General features: G+C 33.8%; 6 protein-coding genes across 6 annotated transcripts; 3 read left to right on the top strand and 3 right to left on the bottom strand.

Moving 5' to 3' along the window:
- Positions 1-11,752: 11,752 nt before the first annotated feature.
- On the top strand, positions 11,753-12,461 carry HO133_006600 (uncharacterized protein; the record flags this gene model as incomplete). The annotated part of the gene is made up of 2 exons (XM_037297498.1): positions 11,753-12,349; positions 12,402-12,461. The coding sequence occupies 2 exons, from the start codon at positions 11,753-11,755 to the stop codon at positions 12,459-12,461; spliced, it is 657 nt and encodes a 218-aa protein (XP_037147208.1).
- Positions 12,462-13,229: 768 nt separating this feature from the next.
- Positions 13,230-14,762, bottom strand: HO133_006599 (uncharacterized protein; the record flags this gene model as incomplete). Its single annotated transcript, XM_037297497.1, has 3 exons — positions 13,230-13,748; positions 13,886-14,651; positions 14,701-14,762. The coding sequence occupies 3 exons, from the start codon at positions 14,760-14,762 to the stop codon at positions 13,230-13,232; spliced, it is 1,347 nt and encodes a 448-aa protein (XP_037147207.1).
- Positions 14,763-16,030: 1,268 nt separating this feature from the next.
- On the top strand, positions 16,031-16,482 carry HO133_006598 (uncharacterized protein; the record flags this gene model as incomplete). Its single annotated transcript, XM_037297496.1, has 2 exons — positions 16,031-16,096; positions 16,150-16,482. The coding sequence occupies 2 exons, from the start codon at positions 16,031-16,033 to the stop codon at positions 16,480-16,482; spliced, it is 399 nt and encodes a 132-aa protein (XP_037147206.1).
- An 885-nt stretch (positions 16,483-17,367) lies between these two features.
- Positions 17,368-18,611, bottom strand: HO133_006597 (uncharacterized protein; the record flags this gene model as incomplete). The annotated part of the gene is made up of 3 exons (XM_037297495.1): positions 17,368-17,887; positions 17,980-18,364; positions 18,524-18,611. 3 exons carry the CDS (start codon positions 18,609-18,611, stop codon positions 17,368-17,370), a joined length of 993 nt encoding a protein of 330 aa, XP_037147205.1.
- Positions 18,612-19,234: 623 nt separating this feature from the next.
- HO133_006596 (uncharacterized protein) lies at positions 19,235-20,533 on the bottom strand (the record flags this gene model as incomplete). The annotated part of the gene is made up of 1 exon (XM_037297494.1): positions 19,235-20,533. The coding sequence occupies one exon, from the start codon at positions 20,531-20,533 to the stop codon at positions 19,235-19,237; it is 1,299 nt and encodes a 432-aa protein (XP_037147204.1).
- A 122-nt stretch (positions 20,534-20,655) lies between these two features.
- HO133_006595 (uncharacterized protein) lies at positions 20,656-20,904 on the top strand (the record flags this gene model as incomplete). Its single annotated transcript, XM_037297493.1, has 1 exon — positions 20,656-20,904. The coding sequence occupies one exon, from the start codon at positions 20,656-20,658 to the stop codon at positions 20,902-20,904; it is 249 nt and encodes an 82-aa protein (XP_037147203.1).
- Positions 20,905-20,907: the final 3 nt, after the last annotated feature.

Here is a 20,907-nt window from a genome sequence, read left to right as displayed (position 1 = left end):
ATTTAGCTCGAATATTAGATATAATAATAATATCGAAATCGAACGAGCGATATCTAAGCTATCTATATATTCGCATTATCTATATTTTTAATATTATTATTCTTATCTCTAATATTATTATATATCTAAAATTAAACTATCTCTCTTTATATATTTCGATTTAATATCTTATTATTAAGGCGTTTCGAGTTATTTAATATTAAATAATAATTATAAATCTTTTTATTTTTCTATAATAATTATATTATTCTATTATCTACTTAAATATCTTATTATTTCTCTTAATTAATATCTAGATTTATAAAGTAAAAAAATCTTATTAAGATTATATCTATATTTATAAAATATTTAATAGAAATTAGAAAGCGAGATTCGTTATTATTCTCGAAAGATCGTATTATTATATTATTATAATTCTTAAAAAAAATCGCTAAGAAGTATTAGAGAGTTTTATAATTTAAATACTCTTATTTAAATTACTATAAGTTTATTAATATTACTCGAGATTAATTAGATAAAAAAGAAAAATATATTAGATTAATAATAAGATTAATAATAGAGAAACTTATAAAAACGATTAATTTTTTAGTATATTTATATATATTCTTCTTAAGAGTATTAATTAGCTACTTTAAGGCGATAAGCTTAAGAGTATTTTATATTAGCTTATCTAGATAGTAATTATAAATACTATATTTTAAGTACTAAAATTAATTATTTTTCTTATTATCTAGCTTTATAAAATTCGATTATTATTATCTTATCTTATAATAATTCTTATTATTTCGATACTTAAAATTAGTTAACTTTAGTTAATATTATTTAAAGAAATTAAAGATATTTAAAATTACTATTACTATTTAAAGTTTATAAATTTTATTAAAATATAAGTTATAGATAAGATTAAGAATATTATAGTCTTAAATTATAATCTTCTTATATTATATAAAATACTTCGCTTTAATCTAGTTCTAGATAGTTTAATTAATATTTTATAGTATCTTTCTCTAATTCTTATTTAATATATAGATAATCTTTTTTATTTTATATAGTAAAAGTTTAATAAGTAAAGTATCGCTATTAATAATTTTTATTTTTACTATTTATTTAATTATTAGCTTATCTAGAACTATTTATATTTTATTAATATTTTTCTTTAATTTCTTATTCGATAGACTATATAAGCGAGCTTTTATATTCTCTATCCGCTTTCTAATCTTATAATATATTTTTTCTATTATTATTAATATAATAGAATTTATCTTCTATTATAACTACTCTATCGAGAGAACTATCGCTATTATATTTATAAAGAATTTAATTTATAATATAACTAAGTATCTATATATAAATAATAAATAATACTTATACTTCTTCGCTAATCTATTATAATATACTCGCCTCTTTTTATATAATTTTTATATACTTATAAAATTATTAATTATAATTCTAAATTACTTTATCTTATAAGTATTAATTAATACGAGGATTAAAGCGATATTTAACTTTATATTATAAAACTCGTTAACGTAAATCTAGTCAATAGCGAAATTATATTTAAATTTTTCTTTATCTTTAATTATAGCTTTTATATAATTTTTATATAATTTAAAAATTATTAGAATTAAGAATCTCTCTTATTTAGATTAAATTTAATTATTAATTATATATTTAAATAATTTAATATTTATAGAGATTAAGAGCTTAGCGTTAATTTTATAATATCGAATTAATCTATATATATAAAATATACGAAGTTATATAATATCGTAATTATTGAGATTTATAAGCTTAATAATTTTTATAAATTAATTTATTAAAGTCTTTACTAGAACGATAATAAGAAAGAATCTTATTTTAAATATTATTTAGACTATATAATTTATATCGTTTTTATATAAATAAATAATATTAAATATCTCGATTAAAGGATATTAAGACTATTAATTCTTTTAAATAGATAATAATATAAGATATTTATCTATAAAAAAAAACTTCTTAAAAACTTTAATAATAATAATATTCTAATATTCTTTAAAAATATTAAATTATAGAGTAAGTTATTACTTAAATATCTAACTTATTAATAATATTAAAGTCTAAAAAAATATTTATATTAGCGAGTTAAATAAAAGAATTAAATATATTTATCTTATTAAAGCTAGACTTATTTATATTAATAGCTTCTTTATAAATATTTATTTAAAAATATTACTATATTAAATTATAGAGTTAATAAATCTTTAAAATAATAGAGATTAATATTTCTTATAAATCTAAGATATAATCTAAATCTCTAAATATTTAAATATTATTAATATTTATATTATTATAATTAAGCTATAAAACTTATTTTATAATTTATTAAATTATATTAAATTATTAAAATCTTTCTTTTTTATCGAGTTTTATTTTTTTATTATATTAATTAATATAAAGAATAAATAATTAATAATATTTAAATATATACTCTAATATTAGATCTCTATCGCCGATCTTTATATTATTTTATATCTTTCTTTAATTTATAATTTTATTAATTTTAATATTATAAGAATTAATTAATTAAAAAGCGTAATTTTATTTAATTAAGAGCTTTATTAATATAATATCTTCTATTATTAAATACCTTTCTTTTTATAATAAAAATATATTATTACTTTTATAAATTTTAAGTATAATAGCGTTATCTATTAAATTATTAATAAATTTCTTTTATAAAAAATAATAATAAATTTATAATTAAGAGTTATCTTCGTTTAAGCTAATATTAATAAATTAAGAATCTATTTTATTCTCTTTATAAATATTAAATAAATTAGATAGTAAGATTAAAGGCGAAGTAATAATAAAATAAAGAGAAAGTAAAGTTTTAATAGATTTAAATTAAGATGAGATATTAGTAAATCTAAGAGAGATTAGAAACTTCGAGACTTACTTTCGCTTAATAGAAGAAAAGATTAAACACTTAAGTATCTTAAAGAGTTATTAAGATTAGAAATATAAGTGTATTAATAAATCTCGTGAAATTTTAAAGATATTAATTTTAATATCTAACGTTTCGATTAAAGCTAGAATTAATATTAATATTTATTATTAATATAAAGAAGCGAGATTAATAAATCTTTAATTACGCGCTATAAGAATATTCGTTATTCGAATATATATACTCGCTTTTAATATTTATACGCCTCTTATAAGTTATTATTATTATCTATAATTAAGCTTATATTATTTACTCTATAAATTAAATAAGATAGTATTATAGAATTTTCGTTAATATCGCTCTAAAATCGTTTTAATTAAAAATAAGTAATAAGAGTTTTAAGATTAAATTACTCTTAGAATTAAGAAGTTATTATTAAATTATCTATTAACTTCTAAATAAAAACGAGTTTACACTTATTTAGATTATCGATAATAATAAATTAAAAAAAGTTAATACTAAAGAGATTTTCGATTAATAATTTATTAAATTAATAGAAGTTTATTAATCTCTCAATTATTAAGAGCTTCTAGATCTTTATATATTTATCTTTTTATATTTTTATTAATTCTCTCTTAAGTAATCGCTTCTCTTACTTTATAGATACCTTATTAATTAATAAAATTAATTTATATAAGAATTTAAGAAGAAAGCTAAGATCTTATACGACTATATAATTAAAAATAAATAATAATTAAATAATCTCGCTTATAATAATATTAATCTTTCCCTTATATAATCTTATAGACTTTTTTTAAAAATCTTTCTATTTTAATTAATGCGAAAATTTCTCTTTTATCACTTTAAATATAAATTCTAAAAATTAAAGTTCTTTATAAATATTATCTTAATTCGCGAAGACGTCTAACTTAACGACGTCGATTTTAAAATAAAAATCGATTTTAATAAGCGCTATTATTATAAGTATATCGTTTAAAAAAAATATAGATATTAATATAATAATATATATAATATAATAATAAAAAAACGCGTATTAGATTAAGTAAGATATAAGATAAAAGAAATTTAAATAAGATTATAAAATTCGAGTTAGATATTTAGCGTTATTTTCTAAAATATATACTATATCTTTAATTAACTTTAATTAATTATAAATAAACTTCGACTAGCGTTAACTTTATTAATAATTATTTTAATTATTTTAATTAAATATTAGCGTATTATATCTTTAACTAACTTTAATTAATTATTAATAGAAACTTCGATAGAAGCTTCGGCTAATATTAAAATTAGTAATATATATATTAATAATAAAAGTATAAATTTCGCTACTATATCTACTAGAGATATAAATTTATTTAATAATAATATAGATTTTCTAAGATCTATTCTCTATTAGTAATTTCGAGATTAATAATCTTTAATAGAATTTAAATAATAATAATTACTTTAATAATTAATATTTTAGAAATTAATACTTATTTTAATTCTTCGATATAAAAGATAATAATAAGATATAGTAATTAATAAATACTATACTTATATAATTTTTATTTACTCTTTAATTAATTAATAGATAATCGAGTTCCTTTTTTAATAAATATATTAATCTTCTTTCTTCTTTATATCTATAAAAATTAATTAATTAGATTATCTTCTCTTCGAATATATATAACTCTTAATAATTTATTTAGCTTTAATTATTTATATCTAAAAGATTTTTATTTTAATATAAAGATATATTAGCTAGTTAAATATAATAAAATAATTATATATTATAAATAATAATAAATAGATCTAATATATTTCTTTTATAATATTTAAGATTATTTTTAGAGATATTATTATCTAAATTAAACGATTTAAATTAAAATAAAATTAATTTCTTTTATATAAAATATATATCTCTAAATTATATACTCTATAGGCGACTTTACTATTTTAAAGTAAATATATAAATATAGTTTTATATATATAAAAGCGCTTTAATTATATATATATTAAATATAAAAAAACGTTTAAAAGTAATAAAAGTATTTCTCCTCTAAATAGCTCGTTATAGACTCTTTCTTTTTATAAATACTTATTAATATAAGATATTTTTTATATATAGATTTATAAATATCTTTTATATAACTATAAAGAATATAAAGTTAAAATTAAGCTTTATAATAAGTAAGGCTAGAGTAATAGTATATATTCGCTAAAACGTTAATACGTTATTAATTACTAAAGAATATATATCTTATAATTAATTAATAATAGATAAGAGAATATATATCGAGTATATTGCTTTTATAAAAAATAATATAAAAATAATAATAAACTTATTAGATATTTATAAGGTTATAAAAAGCGAAAATCGATTCTTTTATATATATCTTTCGATATTATAAATCGCGATATAATTAATAATATTAATAATCTAATAGCTCTAATTATTATAAGAGAAGAAGATATATATTTACTCGAAGATAATATAATTACAAATTCGATATTATAATAGTAATTAAATAAGTAGAAGATAAGAGAAGAGGGGATAAACGCGGTATAAATAATGAATCTAAATAATAAGATAATAGTACTCTCTATCTCTATAATAGACTTAAGTTATAATATTATAATTTTATCTTTAATAGTTAACTCTATAGAATTATATTTAAAAAAGCGAGGCGCTAAGAGATTAATAGAATTATAATTTAAATTAAAGTCTCTTAATTAAATAAAATCGATATTTAATTATTAAACTAAATTGAATATCGAGTTAATATTTAATATAAATAATTTTTAAAATTTATTTAAATCTCGAAAAGATTATACGCTAACGCTATAGTTTTTTAAATTAAAACTCTTCGATAATAATATTAATAAGTTCTTTTATAATATTTATTTATAGCGATTTCGAGATAATTATAATTTTAATAATATGAAATTATTAAGATATAAGATATAGAATATATATAGTAATAGTATCAACGGCGATTAGATTAACTAGTCTTTTAAAATTTATAACTTTAAATTTAAATTAAGATTAAAGATATATTATATTATTTACTTTAATATTATAAGTATTATTAAAATATTTTTAATATATAAATCTTTTAATATAAGCTTATATTATTAATTTATATATTAAAGAAATACTAATAAAGCGAGAGTCTATAGCGAGATATATATTATAAATTAATAATAAAAAATATAGAATAAGCTATCTAATAGCTCTATCGTTATTTTTATTATTTTAATATTAAATAAAACTTATCTCTTTCGAATATATAAGAATTAATATACTTAGTTAATTTATATTATAATTAAAAATCTTTAATAAAATACGTGATATATATATAGTAGATCGAGTATAGCGATTTTGAAAATAATATCGATTATTATAAAAAAAGAAGCTAAAATCTAGATCTATTATTATATCTTAAATTTAATAATTAAAGATAACTTCTTATACTCTCGCGATATATTATCTACTAACGAAGTATATTTAATAATTAAAGAATATTTTAAATATAATATTAATATATAATATGCGAATAATTTAATTTAAAGATATTATCTAATACTAGTTACTATAATATTAAACTATAAAAAATAAATAATAATTACTTTAATCTTAAATAGTAGATATTATTTTATATATATAATTTTATCTATAGAGAGAGAGTAATTATATTTTTTAACTCTATATTCTAAATAAATATCTAAATATATAATTAAGTAGCTAAGATTATAAAAGAGATATATTAAAAAAATATTAAAATATTTATAGAATATAATACTCTATAATTGTCGTTCTTTTATTAATAACTACTTCGCTATTAATATATATTAACTATAATACTTTAATATTCTATACTTCTTAATAATTAAGAAACTTATAAACTATCTACTTAAATAATAAATTAAATATATTAGAGCTATAAAGATAGAGAATAAAATAAATAAGCTTCTTAATACTCGCTTTTAGACGATCTCTAGCTATATTAATTTAAGATATATTAAATCTCTAAATAAGAAGATATAGTAGATAGAAGAGAATAGTTAAACTCTATAGAGAATAATAATAATTATCTTTATATTAATCTTAATTAAATTAAATTTAAATATATTATATATAAATTACGCTATTCTTAATCTTATTATATTAATAAAATATTATTCTTATAATAATAATACTATTTAATATTTACTCGCGACTCTAGCTTAAATTAATTTATTAAATTTTTTTTTCGAGTATATAGATCTCTGGATAAAACGATAAGTAAAGGTTATTTTAACTTTCTAAAGTTTTATAGTATTAATTACTTACTCGAAATAATATAATTATTTAATCTATTTAATAAATTAATTACTTAAATAGAGAAAAAGGCGTATATTAAATTCTTTAAAAAGTATTATAAATTAATAAATAAGTATAATAACTATATTAAATAGATTATATATTATAATATTATATATTAGAAGATAATTATAATATATAATCTCGTTAAGTATTAAGATATAGAAGTATTATTATCTATAATTAGTAAATTATAAAAAAAGAGAAAAAGATCGAGGCGAGAACTTCTTTAGATCTTTATATCTAAGATTAATAGACGAATAATAAAAAGCATAATATTATAAAATAGATATATTATTATAATAGTCGTTATTAGCGATTAATAGAGATTATTACTAAATAATTAAAATTAAATACTTTTCTTAAAGCTCTAGTCGCCTTTATTTAAATAGATTAAATAAAATTAAAAAAATATTATCTATTTAAAAAAGATAATAATATCGATATATATAAGATAGACTATAGATAAATATATCGATATTCGATTTATATTTATTTTAATATTCGATATTAAAAGACTCTTAGAGAGAATTTTTTAAATATAGCTCGCTTATCTAAAGACGTTATTATCTATAAATTTATTAATTAACTCTTTTAAAAAAGATAGTATAAAGATTACGCTTAAATTTATAAATATAATTAATAAACCTTTAATACTAATAAGGTTTTTTCGAGAAAATTAATAGAGAAAGTATTAATTATAATAAAAGTAATAAATCTAGTCCGTAGAGATTTTAGATAAAGATTAACTTATCTATAAAATATTTTTATAAAGATATTTAAGTATTAATATAATAAATAAATTTAGAAATATTATAATATAATAAAAGTAGAAAGAGCGTAATTATTAATAGCGCGGAATTTAAGAACTCTTAAAAAATAACAATTCTATAGCCTTATAAGTATCGAGAGAAATATATATATTATATCCGCATTAATAAAAGATAAGAAATTTTATTATATTAATAACTTTATCGACTTTAATTAATATAATAATATCTATAATTTAAATTTTTTAAATAAGAGTTATAGAGTAATAAAGAAGATTAATATATACTATATTATAATATAATAAAGATATTAAGAATTTAAATCTTAGAATATTAAAAATAAGACTAAATATATAATAGATAAAATCGATTTTAATTATTTTTCTTAACTCGAATATCTTTCTTAACTCGAATATTTTTCTTAATTTAAATATCCTTCTTAACTTAAATAACTTTTAAATTATCTTTAAAATTCGCTAAGTAAAGAGAGATTTTATAATTATAGAATATATATATAAATATTATAATTAGAAAGAGAAGAGAGAGCGAGCTCTTTTCTAATTAGAAAGATATTAATACGCTTTAAAAAGTATCTAACTAAGTATTTTAACGCCGAAAATTACTATTAAATTAATTCGCGATTTCTTATAATTTAAAGAACGCTATCGTCTATAACGAAGGCTATTATTTAAAATTCTCTTAAATCGTTAATAGTCTATACAATAACACTAGAATTAAGATATATTATTCTAAAAATATAATAAATTAGAAGAAAGCCTTAACGTAAGCTATTATAAAGGATATAAGATAATAAGAGTTATTAATAATCTATACGATAATATTAGAATCGAGATATATTATTTTAAAAATATAATAAATTAGAATCGAGATATATTATTTTAAAAATATAATAAATTAAAAAAAAGTTTTAACGTAAGATATTATGAGGAGAGATCTATATATACTATTACTCGCTATATTCTTATATATATAATTATTTAAAAGTCGAAACTCTTAATTTAAAAAAGTCGATTTTAATTTTATAGAAAAGATATTTAATACTTTAACGAGTATTAATACATATAAATCTCGAAGAGATTTAGATATTAAAAGAAGAGGTTAATAGAGCTAAGATTAGATAATAAAGATATAAATATATATTATTAACCTTTATATATATTATATTAACTTTAATATAATTATAATAATAAGAGAGCGTATTAGTAATAATTTTTCTTTTTAGATAATTAACGCTTATAAGATATATTATAAATAATAATATTCTTATCTTTAATAGAGAAGATAAATTACTCGATATAATAATATAAATTTATATATATAAATCTAATATCTAGCGATAGTATTATTAAATCGAGTTAAATCGAGCTTATAATATAACTAAGTCGAATTAAATTCGACTTATAGAGTTAAATTAATATCGCGAATTATAGAAATAATAAAATATTAATATAAGATAATTATTATTTCTAGAAAAATTATCTAAATAATATATAGTAATTATTAAATTAGCGAATATTATTCGAATAGTATATAATAATTATTAAATTAATAAATATTATTCGAATAATATATAATAATTATTAAATTAATAGATAGTATTTTAATAGTAAATAGTAATTACTAAATTAATAGATAGCGTATAAAAAGTAAATTATAATTACTAATTAGACGAAATTTAAGTAAATTTAAATTAGATTTACTAATTCAATAGATTTTATAATTTCCGCGACCAACGCGCGATTAGTAATTTCAAATTTTATAGAAACTTTTCAGATTTACAGATGTAATTAAGCGATATAGAGATTAAAGATCGAGTTTAATAGAGTAGTTTTACTAAAGAATCTAGCTAGCGAATAGAAGGTATAGCGAGAATAGAGGAGGGTAAGGGTTTATTAGAGGGCCCTCTTATGGATTTAATAGGCGATTTTTATAAAGGTGATAATTTAGTAATAATAGTCTAATATATAGCTATAGCCTTTGCGATAGGCTTATGAGAACGCTTAGAGACCATTAATAGTGGCTAAATAGCAATAGTGTAAGTAGAAAAATATTTTCTAAATGAAAAATTGCTTTCGTCTGATGTCAGGAAAGAGAAAAGTGTAAAAAAAACCTCTTCTTACGACGAGAGGAATAAGAATGAGGAGCAAGAAACGAGGGGGACACCGCCTATTTAAGGCTCTTCCAATATAGCAATCTCGGCTATCCTGCCATAAGTGTGTGCTGTGCCTCTCCCTCACTAGCCCCCAGTCAAGCTGTGGCGAAAAGGCTTTGCTATCGGCTTCGCCGATAGAAAAGCTTCTTAGCTGAACTCCGGACGGTTAGGGTTACGCAGGTCGTAACCCTGAAAGCCCTATGATGGCCAGCCCTAAATCTAACCTAATATGAATTCCTAAAGCCAGCAACTTCTGACTGTGAAATTCGAACTATCAAAGATATTTGGGCATTAAGATGTAGTTTCATCAGTTTCTCTACAGGCTCAGACCATAGACCAGTCTGTTTGGCCAGAAGAAGAAGTTCGTCCTGGCTCCCGTCTTTATCAGCATTACAGTGCGCTTTCGGGCGAGCTTTGGTGTAACAAGGACCGTCTGGGCGACCAATTGGATTTGGGAAGTCGGACTTGGATTAACAAATGGAGCATTGAGTTTCTCCGTGTGAGGACTTCTACCTCACATATTAGGAGCAAAGATGGCGCCACGGGCCAAGAGTTTGGACGCAGTACGTCTGCCCGGTCGGAGGAGGTATATCACACATGCACAACTTTCCAGCCAGCTCATCGCATACTGTCGAATGGTATATCTCTCACGACTGGAAGTCGATCCGATCGAAACGGTTGTTACCTCATGTGCCCCGAGATTCTGCATTTGCCACTGTGCCAGAAGATTCGGGAGTCTTTGATGTAGGTCTAGAGGGTGATATCGAAGGTCTTAAGCATGTTTCCTGGCTCTTGTATATGATTTCATTTTCAGCTGACGTCGTTTGAATCTGTAAAAGCTCGATGTAAGGTAAAATTGATATCACGAGTATCAAGGTTGGTCTTACTAGGGTTTAACCATTCGCAAGTAATATCGTATACATCATTGGAGTTAATGTATTCCGAGTTGGAAACCTTAAAAAAGATTACGGTATTTGATATCTGTATAAAATGGTAGTGATGCAGACTGCCTACCAAACATTCATTCTGGCATATTAAGACTTTATAAAAATAGCGTTCGAGCGGTGCAGGTGTCATTTTCGGCCGTTGTTTGGGAGAACTTCGGCAGTGAATTGTTCAAGAGCATCACGGAGTGACAAAGATTTGATGCCCGGCTTATCATGTGTTGACTCTGCAATGTCTTTTTGCAGATGCCTGCTCACTCCGCACGACAGTCTTACTTTCATCATCTATCTCTAGCTTTTATGCCAGTATCGACATATTGGGGCTCAATCTTTCAGTCTCCTTCCCCAGTTGGATACCTTTTGTGTAAACAGTCCAACCAAACCCGGGCCAAAAAAAATTCAAAAGGGTCACTAAAGCCGGTGTTATCCAAACGTTGCACCGGTGGAGTGAAGTCCCGTGCTTAGCTCACATTAACAACACCACCACTTTCACCGACCGCTCTTGTTTCTACTCAAAAAGTTCACTCCCTTCGACTCACAACCAGCACAAAACCACCAGCAAACCACATCATGCAACGCCAGATGCCCACACCGGGCCCCATCAGAGCCCTCCGCCTTCCAGCAGACGGTTCATCTCCTCACCTCCTCACCCTGCAAACCTACATCGCCGATCCTCCCCCGCCCCCACCAACCGCAGACCGTGCCTACTACCGCGCCATGCTCGAATACCTCGTCGACAACGACCCCGTCCGCCACGTCCCCAACGTCCGCGTCTTCTGGGTCCCCACCGCCTGGGAGCGGCGCGACGTCGTCAAAGTGCGTTACCTGAACAAATCGTCGCCGAATCTGAACGGCCGATACTGTCTCTTCATGACGGATGCCAAGGAAGGGCTGCAGGTGAATCGGTACCTTTCGAATGAGAAATACGACTACCATGGCGACGCGTTCGTGCTCAAGGAGATCGGCTACACTTGGTTGCCGGGGGCGGACCTCAGTGATGTGGTGGGCTGCTTGACGGAGTTGAGACATGAGCATGTTTTTCCCGAGTATGAGAATGTGCCCGAGGGTATCCTGGGGTGCAATTTGTTGGAGGTGATCATAAGGGATGGTTTCCGGGACGATTTCAAGCCGGAAGGACCTGCTGAGGGCTTCGTGGGTGGAGTTCCGGTAAACGATTTTCTGCACCCCGTTTGTGGTAAGGGTGTTAACTTCTTTGTAGCATCTCGCCCCCACTTTACCATCTGAGATGGAGGTTGAGTTTTCTGGGCCCGCAGAGTAAGCTGCTGCTTCTTCGTTTGCAGAGAAGTATACTAATGAGCGCTTTGATAGGCACGGGAGCTGATGGTGTGAGATTCAAGGAGCATGAGATAGCTTGGGGGAAGCTCCGGCAACTCGTCGTGGGGGCTGTCATCTTGATGATAGCACGAAGGGGGAGTACGTGGAGCATCCTGGCCGGTTTTGATTCTTCGTGGCCATGACTGTCACAGGAATGTCTCTTTAGATTTAGTGGCCGGGTACTTAGCGTACCTAATGGTTTAATTTGATCCAACTTCAACAATAATGCGCACATCAAGTCTTCGTATCGCTAGAGCTTAGTGTTCATGCAATGCATATTGAAGCCTCAAGAGCCGTTTGTCAGTGGCTAGTATCGCTATCTTGCTGCCCTTTCCATGTGTTACGAGCTTGAAACTCGCCCAAATCTAAGCTTGACACTCCAAGCGCGTGCAAGTTGTGCGAGCCTTAGGTAAGATACTAAAGGAACACACTCACGCATCTTCTCAACCCTCAGCAAGAATTGCGGCTGACTTTCATCCATTTGCTATTTGCTCAATGTCTATTTGTACTTCCAGTTTGGCTGAATCGTGGCTCGAATACAGTCCCCACCTGGCCTCGTTTAGCTCTCCTGGAGTAAGACAGCGTATAATGAGATTGGGTGTTTCGAGGTATCTTGTAATTGCTCGTAAAGTCGTAGACCTAAATACTCAACTTGAAGGAAGACAAGACCGTAGAGACAAGACTGTAGATGCCAACCATCGTAATTTCGAACCTACTGCCCGTCCGCAGTCGAATAAACATCTTCTCCATATGTCTCATTCAAACTCACAGCCGTAACGATAGTCCCCGCCTGCATCCGCACCCACGTATCGACACTCATACCGCCGTACTGATCAAACGACATTCGAATCTGTCGGACACCCCTGTTCCAAACGCCATAGCCGCCGTAGCCCGAGTGCTTGCAAAAGCATAGAATTGGTCTTTCTTGACTGCTTCCGCCACCGACCCCGTAACCGGGCAAAGTAGTGTTGGGCCAACGTCCACACCAGCTATCTCCGTGATCGTGTCCGGAGTAGATAGAGTGCAGACCAGGCGTGTCAAGGAGCGCTTGCATGAAGGGAATGGCCTCGGAACCGGTGTTGGAGTAGCCTTGTTGAGCGAGTGGGACGTCCTCGTTGAGGCCGGGGTAGTTGGGGCCAGATACGTTTGGGTTGGTCTGGGCTTGAAGATCGACGAATGCGAGGGTGGGTATGTGAACAAATGCAAGGGATGGTAGAGTCCCGTATTGGCTCTGGTAAGGGGTCAGTGAGCGAGCAATGGTGTCTACATTCAAAGTATAGGTAGTAGGTAGAACGTCTCCGAGGCAGGAATAGAGAATAGGAGGCTCCGAAGAATGGGGGAGGAGGGGCTTGGGGAGGAGCAACGCACCTGCAAGTCAGCTTGGGCAGAACGATACCAAGAGACGGTACCATTGGAGACATAATTATCAATGTTGTCCACATTAGCCGGAAGGCTCTGATACTCTGACCCGCCGCGAGAATCGAAGAACCACAGCAATGCGACAGGTGTCTGACTACTTCCCGTCGAGTTCGGAGGAAACACGGGTAGCACGTAGTTTGTCACACCATCCGTGCCAGCTGGACCGTGCTGGGTGTAAGCACTCGCATATTTCTTCTCTTCCGCATAAAGCGCTTCGCGGCTCAGGTTGTATTTCGAGTCATGATTACCGTACGTGCTGGCCCAACTGTAGTCTCCTTGAACAAGCGGCGCCACTATCTCATCGACATATCCTGTGGAATTGAACGCGAAAGTGTTCTCCCCGGTGATGAGATCGCCGTTCAAGACGACAAAATCTGGCTGCTCTTGAGAAAGAACTTGGCGCATGAGGACGGCGGAATTCATGTCTGCTGGGATGCCAAAAGTGCTTTCATTTTCACCGTAATGGAGATCTGAGAAAACTGAGATGTGGAAGGAGTAGTCCTCCGCAAGGTTCAATTCGGCCTTGCAGAGGAGTACAGAGGAGAGAACCAGCAGGGAGAAGAACATGGTGAGCATGGCTAAGAGCGAGAATAGCAAGCAAGACGATGGTAAAGGAAGCCATGGCAGGCATCTTCCTCTTTTCATCTCCACACCAAATGGTGGTGATGCGTTCATGTGACTGCTACCTTCTTGTTCGGATGCCGGTGATCTTGACCTGCATTCCGATTAGACCAATGCAATAGGCGGACCTACACACGCCCTACTTCTTGGCGACCGATTCGCGACTTGTCTCAAAGGGTCTTCCATGTGGGCGATTGCAGGGCATATGGGTGAACTTTTTAACGTCATGGACAATGGAGTTATGTTAGCAACCAGGTAAGCAGCAATAGGAGATGGAGATGAAAGAGGTTGAAGCAGACTTGAGCAGAGCGAAGACCTCACGACTTGGAGATGGAGGTCGGCATCAAAAAGTCCGAACGCCAAGACCGATCACGTGATTGCATTAACAAATGCCCTCAAGATATTTTCGGAAAATTCTATTAGATTGCAAGGAGGTCAGTTTGACTCAGAGTATATCTGAAAGACTTAAAACAGGTCTTCGAAAGAGAGTTGCCATATTGAACAGTCGAAATCCATTGACAGTGATTCACGATGAGCCAAACGCATTCCCCATGCAGCCCTAGTAAGATGCCCTGTTGACAGACTATGCAAGATACAGTTCCTCTCTTACCTCATCCTTCTTATCCTCACTACAGGCCCGTCCTCCACTCTAACAACACTTCTATCGCTGTCCCCGGACGTTTCATTCTCGACATCCGCCAGCTCCATTCGTTATACATCCTGTTTGGCCATCTTGGCTTGAAATATAGAAAGAATGACATCGATGTCCTTGGCGCTAGAATGCGGGAGATATACGCGGATGTTGTGTGTGATAGATTTGACCTCCGTATCTGTAAGCTCAGAGTGCATAGTCTGAGCGTGTGGTCGTAGGGAGGAAACCCTACCCGCTTGCCAGCTACATCCAGGGACTGGACAGCGAACCTAATTTTCAAGGGAGTTAGTGACGCTCTGCTATGTTGAACCCCTTCAGCAGTATCGTTGCCCATTAATGATTTGGGTGAGCCGGTGCTCCAAGTAATGAGTCCTGAACGAGAAATGCCCCCCATTCTTGCTCAATCATGATCCCGATGTGCAGAGACACAATCCATGCGCCATCATATTTCTCCCAAGGATTTCTTGACGATCAGACGTCAAGAGCACCGATGAGGTCTCGATGAGGTTGCTTCGTCATGTTGATGATGGCAGTAAGGGATGAGTTGATTGCAAAAGGACCTTGGTCGAGATGTATCAGAAGACCCTCTTTTCTGAGTTTTTGCGTGTGTTTGTGGAACTACTCCTTTGAGGGTCCATCAGCAAGCTCCATAAATCGGTCAATAGGTTCGTTCTCCGATGGGACATCTTCCATGAACTCTTTGACAGCCTCCTGCTTCGCTGGATCCTTGGGACAAGACGCGGAGGATACATCTGGGGTAGCACTTGGTTGACCGCCCTCACGCCAGTACATGAGAGGCTTTTAGTTGTCGGCGACAAAACATGTCTCCGCCCTTTGCCGAAGCGCACATCAGATTGACGAGATACACCCACGGCATCTCCACTATGGTGACTGGCTACTGAGTCAGCCTCTTATCAGAATAATATCTGACCCCGAACAGCTTTTCGACTTCCTCAACAATGACATTCTGACCCTCGATTTAGACAGAATGGCACCCAATCTGTGGCTAATGGACACTCCGTCAGGCTCTCATATCTCCCCATTGCACAACCAGAAGATCAAAAGCCGAAAGATTGTAATCACAGAAGATCCAGGACTGCATCTCGTCTCGAGTGACAACCGAGTCTTCATCAAGCCCTTTCCACCGTATCTACAATTCTTATACCTTCTGGGCAAGATACTCGACCGAGCTGAGTTCAACATTCTGCCCGTTCACATCCCGACTTCTCAGGATATCAGAATCGGAAGTATCACCACGTTAGAGCTACGGTGAGCTACGTCTTACCCGTCTGAACCTTTGGTCCAAGAGATTCCTTGACAGGTAGAAATACGAGACGGTCCATCGTCAATATTCTCAATACTTCCAGCGCTTCACTGCTTCAATGCTTTTCGCTTCCGGCTTCTTCTCGGTCGTTCCGAGTGCGCTCCAAGTGGGGATGGCCGCTGAAAGCGTTTGGATATCGCATCAATGGAGACCCTTCTGGATTCTCTTGAGAATTTTCAGCATTTTCAGTCTAACCCTGGTTGGTGGCCCTGCTCCGGGCTTGTTGCTATCAATTTCTGGGAAGTTTTTTGATGGAATTGGAATACGCTCTCACCCATCGTCAGAGATGATGTTGCGAAAGAGAGACTGTGGCGAAGAGGAAATTGCAAAAAGGCTGGGTATTGACGCGTGATAGGGTATCGTTGCTGCCATGTTATTGACATTTGTGTTGAGATTCCCCCCCACCCCAGACCGGGTCCCTTGAAAGTCTGGAGAAGTTGATCCATCCATCCTATATACTTTCGACATTCTGTTCGAGAAAAGGAAGACTTAAGGAGCAGAAGCCGGCTAAACTTTGGCACTACAGACGCTTCTACAAATGTTGCTCCAAGATATAATAGACTGCGCTTACATGTTTTGATGTCTATGCCGCGTAGACCATAGTCAACTACTTCTACCGCTATGCTTGAAGACGATAAACATCCATATGCAAACATAGTCCTTCGCAGTGAACGCAACGAACGCAAAGAAAATCTTAAACTTCAGTAATATCTCCGTATCAAGTGACAGTATCACGTCTCGTCTACCATGTAAACATACAAACATACGAGCGAGCCAGCCAGGCCGCTGTCAATGCTCCCGCTTCCAAGACCCCTATCAAACTCCCCTCAAGCATCAAACCCCCTTCTCCCCCCGATTGATCCCCTTGACGATCCCCACCGCCGCCGCCGCCGCAAACACTCCCAACCCGACCATCTGCACCGCGCCCAGAACTCCCATCCGCACCTCCCTCCGTCCCTTCCACCCGATAATCGACCCCGTCTTCACCCAGCCGAACGCGAAAAGACACACCACGACGACAGCAATGCTGCAAAAGAACGCCAGGAACACCTGCTTCCGCTTCACGCAGAGGTAAGGGATGAGGGGGATGAAGCCGCCGACGAAGTAGCCGGAGGCGAGCGTGATGCAGCTGATCCAGGGGGAGGAGGTTGAGGGGGGCGAGAGGTGGTGGTGGTGCTCGAGCAGGTAGGTTGTTCGCTGCGCGAGGGGGAGAGCGCAGAATTCGGTGTGGAGGGCTGCGGTGAGGGCGGGGGTGTGGTAGGGAGACCAGATCCCCTTGACGAGGGCGGTGGTTTCGGTGGGATCGTTGAGGATCATGGTTTCGATCTCGCGGCGCTTGCAGTCGTATTCTAGGCTGGGAAGGGGTCAGATGCGTTGCAAGAGGGGCTTTCAAGCTCGTAGATCGGAGAGGGTGCATAGGTGCAGAGGGATGGGTCGGGTGCTTACGAATCGCTCTTCGACCCCAATAACCCTCCCAGACCCATTGAGATTGCCCCCGCGAACAGCTCCGCCAGTCCACCAGACACAACCACCTTCGCATTCCCGTAATCGGTGAGACCTGCAGCGACGGCGAATGGTACAACAATGCCATCGGAGACTCCGATGACGGCGTCCTTGATATTGCTGGGGCTCGGTCTGAAATTGCGGAAGCGATGGAGTAGCGACATTTGTTGTGTTGGATCGGGAGTTGGGTTTGGTGAAGATGAGGTGGTGGTGGGTGCTTGTGGAGCGAGGGTTTGGGATTCTAGCTCGATGCTGGTGGAAGGTTCCATGGTAGTGGTTGAGTTGGTTGTTGTCTTGGTGCTGTAGGTTGTTGATGATGAGGTTGTCGCTGAGTGTTATTGTTAGAGAAGTCAAAAAGACAAAACAAATTGGTCAAAGGCCAAGATAGCTTCTTGAAATTTGTGGGAAGACGTCGCTGGGGAAATGACCGAACGACATCACCGTCGCGGCTATGCTTTTACATGAATCTTGTCGGGGTAAAACATACAAGGCTTAATGCCGTTACAGTTGAACGCCCGATCATCCTCCTTCTCCGAGCTTTGATGATCCTGTAGTGGCCACTGATTGCAATGCATGATTCTTGGACAAGCGTAGCAAGTCTTCCAAATTTTGTGTCGGGCGTTATCACTATGATGGGGATTGAATGAGATACGGAGCAAAGGATTTGCAAGACACTTCAAGGGATTTTAATATTTGTTGGATAATGGGAGCAGGCCATGACATGGTTTTAGAACAACTCTTTAGGTTCGCGTAAAGGATTGAATGGGAGGGACACAAAGTAGAGATTCAGAAGGGGAAGTGCAAATGCGGGAGCAACAAAGGCGACCAATCAGAGCATCGGTATTAGTCAGGTCATCGGGATGCTGACACCAATGAGCGCAAAGGCAGTTGTTTTATACATGACGGCTATATATTTATGGACAACCTGCGGCTGTAAGCAAGGATAGCTACATGAAAGAAAAGAGAGTGTGAGAGCTCAGGATTTGTGGACGTACCTGCGTTTCCCACATTATTGGACATATAATTTGGCATCTATATGTATGCTCTTCAAATCGACGCTGTATCGAACGCATCATGTAGAGCTGCAATGCATGGACACTGTCAGGGCCTGTAGCCGACAAGCGATGAACCTGGGGTACTCAATCTGGGGTGCATGCGAAACCTGAGGCTTATCCACGCTTGGCAGTTGGTACCATCTTCACTCTTTTCGTAGCTTCGCCAGAGCCGCTGCCATGCCTTCACTCAGACCTCCCTTGGCATTGGCGAATGCTTTTGATCGCGGCTCACTCTCATTAGCGTGCGCCTTTCTGCTTGGGCTCATCTCCATTTCCTCTGCGGCCGCCAATAGGAGAGCTTCCTCTTCATCTTCACCAGGCTCCCAAAGTGGGACTTCATCCGCCGGTCTCTTAGGAGGTCGTTGCTGCGCTTTCTCAGCTGTACCAGGTCTTGACTCGGGTGCATCCTTGATTGGAGTTTTTCCAATCGGTACTGGCGCTGAGTCTCGGCGTTGCTCGTCACCTGCATCTTCGAATAAGCTGTCCTCCCTAACCAGCCCTACAGAGCTCTGATCCCTAGGTAGCCCAGCTGAGGTTTCCTCTCTCACAACTCCAATACCCCTCTTCGCCGCCTTTCTCACCCTAAAGTTCTCCCTCACAGTCCCAACCCACCTCTGCACCTTCTTTTCTCCCCAGCCGGTGATCTCTCCAATCTCCTCTGGTCTCGCGTTAACGGCAGCTCTCACACTTCCAAACGCCGACACCAGACTTAGAGCGTCCGTCTTGTTGATGCTTCTCGGCACGGTGATAAATTCGACGAGTTTCTCTGAGTAGCTCGTAGCTTGATGGGCGCGTATACTCGTCGGCGAAGCATGCTCGTAAGATTTGTATAGTTCGAGATATCTCCCAGCCTCCTGTGCCGACCAACACAGTATCAGCGTGAGATTATTGATCAAACTCGTCTTGCTCAACTCCTTCAAGCTCTCTTCATGATTCTGAATATCCACCATCGTCAACAACACCCTCAAGTTGTATTTTTGCCCAAGTGCTCGTATACGAGAGTAGATATATTCAGGATGCAGGCGGTGGTATTTTAGACTGAGGAAGAGAGCGCATGTTGTGGCGCCGAGGACGTAGTCAGCGGGTATATCACCGTACTCCCAGGGAAGGGAACGGATGTTGTTGAGAATGGGATTGCCCTTCTGACGGGTGGAGACGAGGATGGAAGAGGGCGCGGAGCGGGAGGGCAGGGCTTGAGGTTTGGGTTGTTGAATCTTGGGGGTTGTGGTGGAGGAGTTGGTAGAGGGGCCTGGGGCATGGTTTCTCCGATCGACAGCGTCTACAATGGCAGCGAAGTCGGCATCATCACCGAACTCGTCGTCCATCGCGGGCGTTATTTTGGGAGATAGGGAGGGTTGGATCTCGTAGAAGAGAACTAAGCGCTGGGTAGCGGGGGTGATTTGACTACCTGATCTAGGCGTTCTTGCCTTTCGACTTATCATTTGCAGTCTCCCTCTACAACAGCACTGCAAAAGACGGCAAACACACCCTTACGATCCTACAAACAATTGCCGCGCCTCCAAGTTCTACCCTCTTCAAACGTCCCGCTTTTCCTCCGCTCACCATGCCTTCCCTCCCTTCCCTCACCAGCTCAGACAAACCCTCCACCAGCGACACCTCCATTGACAAAGAGTCCGTGACCAAGAACGTCTCCTCAGCGATGGACGATGCGAATGAAAAGAGCGGAAGCTCTGCTGCAGCGGAGACTAAGGCTGGTGTTGCGCAAACTGCGTCAGAGGTAGAGAAGGCGGCGAACAAGCTGTACGAGGAGAATATTGAGGATGAATACGCTAAGAGGGAAGGTGGAGCTTGAGGG

Source organism: Letharia lupina (genome assembly GCF_014066315.1).
Source record: "Letharia lupina isolate WasteWater1 chromosome Unknown contig_25, whole genome shotgun sequence".
Lineage (NCBI taxonomy): Eukaryota > Fungi > Ascomycota > Lecanoromycetes > Lecanorales > Parmeliaceae > Letharia > Letharia lupina.
This window is presented reverse-complemented; position numbering and strand designations above follow the sequence as displayed.